At 46.1% G+C, this 9705-nt stretch overlaps 1 protein-coding gene across 1 annotated transcript in view; it reads right to left on the bottom strand.

Moving 5' to 3' along the window:
- Positions 1-2882: 2882 nt before the first annotated feature.
- The window catches only part of LOC140429576 (kelch domain-containing protein 3), a 304290-nt gene continuing 297467 nt past the window's right edge, over positions 2883-9705 (bottom strand). Inside the window, exon 19 of the mRNA XM_072516761.1 lies at positions 2883-3255. Coding sequence (XP_072372862.1) covers positions 3151-3255 — 105 coding nt within the window. The 3' untranslated portion in view covers positions 2883-3150. The remainder of the gene's footprint in view (positions 3256-9705) is intronic.

Raw genomic sequence — 9705 nt, 5'->3', positions numbered from 1 at the left:
AGAAGAAAATAAACACCCACTCTTTTCAGCCTTTTTCCACAACTTAGAACTTTGATATCGGGCATGTCTTGTGGCTCTTCTCTGAGATGCCTCCAGGGCTTAATATCTCTCTTGCTGCATTAGTGGCTACAACTGGGCACAGTACTCAGGTGCAATCTGACCAGAGGACCGAAAGCTTTGATTATGACTTTCCTCTGATTTATATTGTACTTTTAGTTATGTAGTGCAATATCCTATTGGGTTTATTAATTACTGCTCTAAGTTGGTTGGGTATTTTGAGTTTTCAGTCTATTAAGATGCCAAAGCCTCTTTCAACTTAATCCATACTTATTTAACATTATTCCTGAAGAATGCATAATCCTCAATTTTCCTTCCTGCATATAATTCTTTACAGTATTCTACCTTGAATTCCATATGCCATTGTTTAACGCACTCAGGGATTTTGCTTAACATTCTGTAATTCCTGGGCTGCCTCCTTCAATTTGATTGCCCCTATGAATTTGTGATCGATTGCAATTTTTCCCAATTTGTCCCAATCACCATTGTGTTACAGAATCCAGGTCATTATTGTAAATTATAAACAGAAGTGGTACCAACACTGACTCCTGGGGCATCACATTTAATATTTTCCTTCACACTTTTACTCCTCTAACCATTATCTGCTGTTTTCTATATTTCAGACAGTTTCTTATATGCCAGTTTTACCATGAAATTGCGCTTAATTGGTTAACTTAGAACCATAGAAATGTTACAGTTCAGAAAGAGGCCGTTCAGCCCAGCGTGTCTGCGCTGGCCAAAAAAGTGACAAAATTAACTGGTCACCCATTTTAATCTCACTTTCCAGAACCCGGTCTGCAGCCTTGCAGATTACAGCACTTTAGATGATGATCGAGGTACCTTTTAAATGGGTTGAGTGCTTCAGTCTTAACCACCAACTTTGGCAGTGAATTTCAGACATCCACCACCCTCTGGGTGAAAAGGTTTTTCCACATATCCCCTCTAATCATTTTACCAATCACCTTATATCTACGTGAATCTTTATCAAATCATTTTTGTGGTCTGATTAACAATTTTACAGGGTTTACCCAAGTTACAGTCCTGAAACTTGTATTCATTGACATCACTTCAGTAAAATCAGTGGTGGTTTTGAAGAATGAGAGGTGGTTTTATTGAAACATATAAGGTTCTGAGGGGACTAGACATGATAGAAAATGAGAAGATGTGCTCCCTTAGGGGCTAGTTTAGCACAGTGGGCTAAATAGCTGGCTTGTAATGCAGAACAAGACCAGCGGCGCAGATTCAATTCCCGTACCGGCCTCCCCGAACAAGCGCCGGATGTGGCGATTAGGGGCTTTTCACATTAAGCCTACTTGTGACAATAAGCGATTATTATTATTATCATGGTGGAATCTAGAACTAGGGGGCACAGATTCAAAATAAGGCGTTTCCCATTTAAGACTAAAATGGTCTCCTTATGTAACAAAGGATGTAATTGCATTAGAAGCAGTTCAGAAGAGTTTAGGGGAGGCCATGTCATAGTGGTATTATCACAGCGCTAGTAATCCAGAGACCCAGGGTAATGCTCTGGGGACCCGGCTGCGAATCCCACCATGGCAGGTGGTGGAATTTGAATTCAATACAAATCTGAAATTAAAAGGCTAATGATAGGGCAGCACAGTAGCGCAGTGGTTAGCACTGCTGCCTTACAGTGCTGAGGACCTGGGTCACTGTCCGTGTGGAGTTTGTACATTCTCCCAGTGTCTGTGTGGGTCTCACCCCCACAATCCAAAAGATGTGCAGGTTATGTGGATTGGGCATGCTAAATTGCTCCTTAATTGAAAAAAAATAATTGGGTACTCTAAATTTATTTTTTAAATGTCTAATGATGGCCTTGAAACCATTATTAATTGTCATATAAACCTATCTGGTTCACCGATGCTCTTTAGGGAAGGAAATCTGCTGTCCTTACCCGGTCTGGCTTACATGTGACTCCAGACCGATAGCAATGTGGTCGACTCTTATATATCCTCAGGGATGAGCAATAAATAGCCAGCGATGCCTACATGCCATGAACGAATAAAGAGAGAAAAAAGACTTGACTGAGTCCGGGGATGAAGGGGTTAGGTTATCTTATGAGGGATGGTTGGAGGTTGAGCGTGTATGCATTGGATTTTAGATCTTGTTGAAACATATGAGATCCTGAGGGGTCTTGACAGGGTGGATACCGAGGGGATATTTTCCCTTGTGGGAGAGGCTAAAACTAAGGGACACAGTTTAAAAACAACGGGCCTCCGATTTAAGACGGAAATGAGGAGAAACTCTTTCTCAGAGGGTTAGTAGTCTGTTGAATTCTCTTCCCCAGACAGCTGTAGAGGAAAGGTCACTAAATATTTTTAGCGCCGAGTTAGATTGACTCCCATGTCAATCAGAAATCTAAGGATATAAGGGGTAGACAAGAAAGTAAAGTTGAGGCCACAATCAGATCAGCCATGATCGTATCAAATGGTGGAGCAGGCTCGAGGGGCTGAACAGCCTACTCATGCTCCTAATTCATATGTTTGTACGTATGAGGCAGAATTGCTTCTCTCAGAGAGTCATAGTGTTTGGATTTCTCTTTGCCCACAAACAGTAAGGTTAGGATTATTGAATATATTCAAGGCTGAATTAGACAGATGTTTGATTGACGAGGAAGTTAAGGATTGGGGACAGGCAAGAAAGTGGAGTTAAGGCTACAATCAGATCAGCCTTAATCCTATTGACTGGCAGAGCAGGTTGAGGGGCTGAATGGCCTACCCCTGCTCCTATTTCTTATGTTCTTATCTCTCACCAATTAAATTACCAAAGACTTTCAACTGTCTAAATAAGTATATAGAGACTGTACATAATAAATTATAATTTATGTAGCGAGGCGGAAGTCAGCCACAGTAATACAATCTTGAACATTAGATAAATTTATGAACAAATCTTGCTTCCATCTTGCTCCTTATACCATTGGGTGTCTTACTGAAAATGTTGTACTGATTTGCATCTTCCACCTACCTGTTTGCTATTGATTTGCAGGAAAGGAATCTGCTGACTAAGAATAAAGGAGAAAAGACTGAACCTTGTAGGGCACTTTTAGATCCATTTTTTAATCCTTAAAGTAACTCCTCACATCCCTTTAAACTGCTGCATTAAGGCGAGTAATTGCTGACTACGCATTTGAAGATTTTTCTGATCTTGATGCAACTTCTCTTGTTCCTGAAGTAATTCCGCCTGCAAAATGAAGGCTTACTGTTAATTTAACAGGGAGTCTAACCTCACAGTTCTCATCATGATCATGTATATAGCATCCATCTTTTAAAAATCAAACCTTTAAAAATCATTAACTTTAACTTTTTTACTGTTTGTTTTGATCAGAAAAATTTGTATTTTTACTTCAACCCCAGGAACCATTTTTTGAGCTTTTCATATTGGGAACTGTGATTGTTTGTGTTCGAGCATTGGAGGCTAAAGGGAGATTTAATAGTGATGCTCAAAACCAAAGGAGAGATCAGGAGATTTAAATTCAGTGCCTGAAGGTGTGGTGGAAGACTTGAAGAGAAACAAAAACACACTAAATGGAGCAATGGGCAAGAAAGAGGGCTTTGAGGTTTTCTGACGTGGTGCTGGATGCCTTAATACAAGAGGTGGAAAGGATAAGAGAAGAAATGCATTTGTAGAGGCACATGAAGGGAACAGGCTTGAGCAACTAAAAATGGTCTATTCCCTTATTCATGTGTCTTCTGTTCAAAATTCCGAGAAGGGAATGAGAGCAGTTGGCGAGGGTGGTCAATTCCCAGAATCAGGCATCAAGAACCTGGCAGCAGTGCTACAAAGATTCAATGATCTCATACGAGTGGTCAGGTCAGTGAATGCAACTCCAGATGACATCTTATACTCATCACTCCACCAACTCTCACGCTGCTTAATGTAGCTCACACCAATCGCTGACCCATCAACATCCCTGTCTCTCGGGATGAATGCCGAACATTCAGATACTCGGGACGCGATCTAACGAAAAAACTACAGAGTCCCGTTCTGGGTGGGTTAGTGGGTTTGTTCCTGGTGCTTGCAGCAGTGGGAACGACCCTGCTATTGAACGGCACTCTTTTATTTTGGCCTCAGCGGAGAACGCCCTGCCAAGGCCACACTCAGCTGCATTTCCTGCACAGACAGCGCAGTTCCCTCATCAGTGCAGGAAGAGATCGGGTCGCCATTTTTGGAAGGTGCCCCATTCTTTCAACACCCCTGACGCAACCCCCAGATCCATCCAGCTCACCTGTTGGGGGGTCCTCGAGACCCCTCCCCTCGAGCCCCTTAAGCCCCCCCTTCCTCAAGACCCTCAGGCCCCTGTGGTGATGTGCATCACTGTAAATACATGTAAGCTAGACAGACACTAGAGGGAGCACCAGAAACATCACACACACACACACTCAACCAATAGATAAGTTAGATAGGAGGCGACGAATGGACATTCACGATACACAAGGAGGTGACACGACCACAGGGGGGCATTACACCAACCCATACATAAAGGACACCACACACATGATCAGCCGCCTTCGGCCAGTGGAGACAGTCAGTGAGGAGAGGCACAGGGTTGATTCATTATCACACCCAACACATGGAAGACAGCAGCTGGTTAGTCAGTTTAGGTAGCTACAATAGGATTAGCAGTAGTGTCGAACTCAAGCTATAAAAGTGTACATAGTGTAAATAAATGAGTTGAAGTTATTTACACGTCTCGACCTTCCTTGACAAATGCACCACAAGGAAGCCGCTTATGTTACAAAGGAAACATAACAAAACATGGTACCAGTAGTGAACTGCTTCAATCCAGATAGCCATACCTCAGCGTACACTGACAACCAACAATACCCAAGCAGGATGTACGGGCTCCCGATTCCGCAGCCGCTCCAGTGCCACGGCGATCTCCGCGAGAACTGGCAGCGATTCCGGCAGGCGTTTGAATTCTACCTGGTGGCAACCGAACTTAAAGACCTGGCCGATAATGAAAAAGTAGAGTTTCTCCTCACCATCGCCGGTGCAAGAGCAGAAGAAATCTTTTAAAAATTCAAGTTCTCCAAGGGGCAAAACAGGTACGACTTCCAGGCAGACCTGGACAAATTCAGCAAATACTGTGAGGAAAACACACTCCAATCGGCAAGGAAAGGTAAGAGAAGCGCCAGTTCTCACCTCGAGGCCGAGGGCCCGGACCAGAGAGCGATTTGGGTTGAGGTCGGCGGCCATCTTGCTAAAGGGACTACACTAGCGCAGTTGCGCGAGAAGTGCGCAGAACCGGAAGGTTCGTTCGCGCATGCGCGAGACGCCATGCATGCGCAATCAAGAAAACGGCCATCGGTAAAGGAACAGCGATCTGCGCATGCGCAATCACTTCCTACGTGCTACGTCACGCGCGTCATGACGTCAGAGGCCCCAGACCGCACCAATTTAAAGGGGAAACGGCCCAAATCGAAGAAAAAATCTTTTAAAGCTGTAAAACAACCTTCCTTCACCTGGAATGACAGCACAAGGCCTCAAATTGAACCAGGAAATGAATGTAACCTCCGAAGAACCCTGCAACAAGCAGTTACCTACGCACAAACCGATGATACCGACCTTTACATTTTTTCTGGACCTCGCGAGCCCAATGACAGCTCCATGGTCCTATACGACTACGACTCGGACGAACCTTTCGTGTTGCACATTGGTGACCCCCGCATTGAATCCGACGCAGATGCGGATTAATTTTTCGGATTTGAGGATCTTCAACCCAGCAGATATGACGTCCCAACTGATCAGTGCAGGATGATGCTGCAGCCTGAAATTAAGAGACAGAAAGTGGTACAAGCCCACAGAGAGCGGCCTGCTGCCACACAGAGCGTGGTCCATGTGCCGCTCAGGGTTCCCGACTCTACGAAAGAAGACATGCAAGACTCCAGAGCGCAGTCCTTGCATGAACAAGAAGTGACTCCAGTGTCACAAGCCTCCACAGCGAGCTCGTGGACATACTCCACGATAGAAGGAATGCAAGACTCCAGAGCGCAGTCCTTGCACGAACAAGAGGTGACTCCAGAGTCACAAGCCTCCACAGCGAGCTCGTGGCCAGCCTCCACGATAGAAGCAACGCAAGTCTCCAATGCGCAGTCCTTGCAGGAACAAGACCATGAGGGTCTAGCAACCTCCTCTGACCAACTAGCGGCAGACGATGCAAGTCTGCCATGCTCACGTAAACAGCAAGAAGGCTATAACAGTCTACCACGCTCCACTGCACAGCAGGACGACCATGACGGTCTATCATGCTACAATGAAGGGCACAGTGCTGATGACTGTTCAGCCCAAATGAAGACAAGCCAAAGGAATCGCCTCTTCCAAGCCCGAAGAAAAAAGGATTATGCGCTGACCTTCAGGATCATTCTAGCCGAAGAGATATTAATAATGCTGCACAGTTACAGAAGGATGCTGAGGACTTGCTAAAGAAATTGCTTGTATGTCTAACTTGCAAGGAGCAGACTGAAAATTGCCATTGCTTTAGTACGGATCGGAAAAATGGACACAACATTGATCCTCATTTAATGGAAATAACACAACCTGAATCATATCTACAGCAGGGACAACTGTCTCCCTTCAACACAAAACCGCAAAGTCCCAACTACAGAGACCAGCAGTTAGTCAGTAATGACTCTTCAACCCCTGATGGGAATATTAATCGCATTGAACCTCTGCACACTCCACTGATAAATGAGCAGAACATTGGAGCAAGAATCCTGAGGACACCGACATCGAGTAGCTAGAGAAAGCACTTAAAATCAGCAGCAGTTTCAAGTGAACCAATTGTGCTTTCCAGTGATGGTGAAGATGCAGATAAGGTCGACCCGATTATCCATTGTACCACATTAACTCCAGAGATTAAGCATTTATGTCTGGGAAGTAGAATGTGGGCAATTGAGAACAGTAAAAGAGAGACTGTGAATGTGCCAGTCCCAGCAAAATCAGAGCCAGAGACTATGAAGGCATGTACATCAGAAAAGGATGCATATGAAGTAACTGAGAAGAAAATTGAAACAAACTGTTCTTTGGAAACTAGTACAATGACGAAAGAAACATTGGATCTAACATTTGATGCCCTACATATGGGAGAAATTGAGGGAAATGAACAAGGTTCTGTAATGTCTGGGGGAAGATTTAAAATTCCAAAGAAGAAAAGCCCAAATGAAGGACAACGGCAAGACAATGACAGTCCACCCACATTGTTTGCACCACCAGATGAAAACTCTGACAATTTACCCAACCCTAGTGAACAGCAAGCAGCTACTGAGGATCTACCCACGGTATGTGAAACGAGTGACGACAGCATCCCACTTCCCATGCAAAAGGTGCAAAGTGACAGACCTCAGCTAGTGCGTACAGAGGCACTCGATGATCACTGTGAGACCACTGGTGACTCCGGTGACACCACACTACTTCCACCCTCAATTGCTCGAACCTCTCCACTAGTCAATGCATTCCTGCATGTTCCGACTCCAGACATGCAGCTTCAAGAAATCTCAGCTGACTCCAGTGAACCTGCTAAGACTCCGGACGGGGAGCATCAACAAAAAACAGACCAGAATCCAGATGGGGAGCAACCAAACGCCGACTCTGATTCACGTAAGCCAGACTTTACTCCAGACAGGCAGTGTCGCAACCTCAGTGATGGCACGCTCAGGGTGACAGCAGATGCCACAACGACAGGAGATGGATCACGTGACAATCACACTGGGTCAGCAATAACAAGCAGCAGCTACAGTTCAAGAGGAATACACCAATTTTCACCACAGCTATGTCCACACATTTGTTCCACACCGACAGTGCGGCCAATGACAGCTCATGCTGGACAAACCCAGTATTCAAGCCTGCAGCAGCCAGCAGTCTATGCAGCATATTCTCAAACAGGCCAGCACTACGGATTGCCCACTAATGGAATCAAGACCGAAGGAGGACTACCGCAAGCACAGTCTGCACTACAGACTGGATGCCTTAGTTACTGCCCGGGATTTGCTGCACCACAGCCTGGCCAGACAGCATATTCCTATCAGATGCAAGGTTCTAGTTTCACACCATCACCAGACATTGATGCTTGCAGCGATTCTGTCTCCAAATCGACTTGCTTCAACGCTTCTCAGCAGAATCACCCTTCCAGCACAGCATGTGGCCAGAACCAGTATGCACAGTCTCATCCGACTTCAACATCTGGCACATCCATGACCTCGAATGATACTGTTGATGGTACCTCTTCAATGTCAACGACCTATCAGCTACAAGATGCCATCCGACAGCACCACCACAAACATAAAAAGAAACAGACTCCAAATCGGACAGCGCAGTGATTCGACCACTTCTTGGTTCCTGTTGATGGCATTCATAACCAAGAGAGACATTTGACCATGATAATTGATGGTTTATGGACTCACATGAATGATTTGGACTTATTGTTTAATCACTGTTCCCATGACTTGTATATACCTTACCTTCTCTACCTGTTCTTTGTTCAGTTTTTCTTAAAGTGTACAGAAAATATGAACATATAAAAAGGGGAGGATGTGGTGATGTGCATCACTGTAAATACATCTAAGCTAGACAGACACTAGAGGGAGCACCAGAAACATCACACACACACACTCGACCAATGGACATTCACGATACACAAGGAGGTGACATGACCACAGGGGGGCATTACACCAACCCATACATAAAGGACACCACACACATGATCAGCCCCCTTCGGCCAGTGGAGACAGTCAGTGAGGAGAGGCACAGGGTTGATTCATTATCACACCCAACACATGGAAGACAGCAGCTGGTTCTTCAGTTTAGGTAGCTACAATAGGATTAGCAGTCGTGTCGAACTCAAGCTATAAAAGTGTACATAGTGTAAATAAATGAGTTGAAGTTATTTACACGTCTCGACCTTCCTTGACAAATGCAACACAAGGAAGCCGCTTATGTTACAAAGGAAACATAACAAAACAGCCCCCCCCCCCACCCCTAAGTGCACAATCAGTGAGGGGAGAGTTTGGCCTGAGTGAGACAAAGATCAAGCGAGTATGTTTGAGAATTTGGTTCAAAATGGAAATTGAACTGGTAAATCTTTCTCAAGTTTAATTTTAGAGTAAGAGTCAGATTCTGAAGTAGAACTAGCAACCCAGAACTAAAAGTCTTTGGGCGGGATTCTGCGGGAACCGGCGGGGCGGGCAACTCCGGCGCGAAGGAGTCGCGTGAACCACTCCGGCGTCGGGCTGCCCCAAAGGTGCGGAATCCTCCGCACCTTCAGGAGCTAGGCCAGCGTTGGAGTGGTTTGCGCCGTGCTGGCCGACGGGGAAGGGGCTTGGCGCCATGCCAACCGGCGCCGAAGGGCCTCCACCGGCCGGCGCAGGTTGACGCATGCGCTGGAGCGCCAGCGTGTGCTGGCGTCATCGCAGCGCAAGCTCAGGAGGGGGTTCATCACTATGTCGGCCATTGCGGAGGAGCACAGCGGCCGACGCGGAAGAATAGAGTGCCCACACGGCACAGGCCCGCCCGCGGATCGGTGGGCCCCGTGGGGGCACTCCCGGGGCCAGATCCTTCCGCGTCCCCCTGAGGACCCCGGAGGCCGCCCGCGCAGCCAGGTCCCGCCGGCAAATGCCTGGTGTAATGTACGCCGGC

Source organism: Scyliorhinus torazame, chromosome 9, assembly GCF_047496885.1.
Source record: "Scyliorhinus torazame isolate Kashiwa2021f chromosome 9, sScyTor2.1, whole genome shotgun sequence".
Taxonomy (NCBI): Eukaryota; Metazoa; Chordata; class Chondrichthyes; order Carcharhiniformes; family Scyliorhinidae; genus Scyliorhinus; species Scyliorhinus torazame.
Note: the sequence above shows the minus strand (reverse complement) of the source record. Positions and strands in the feature narration are given on the sequence as shown.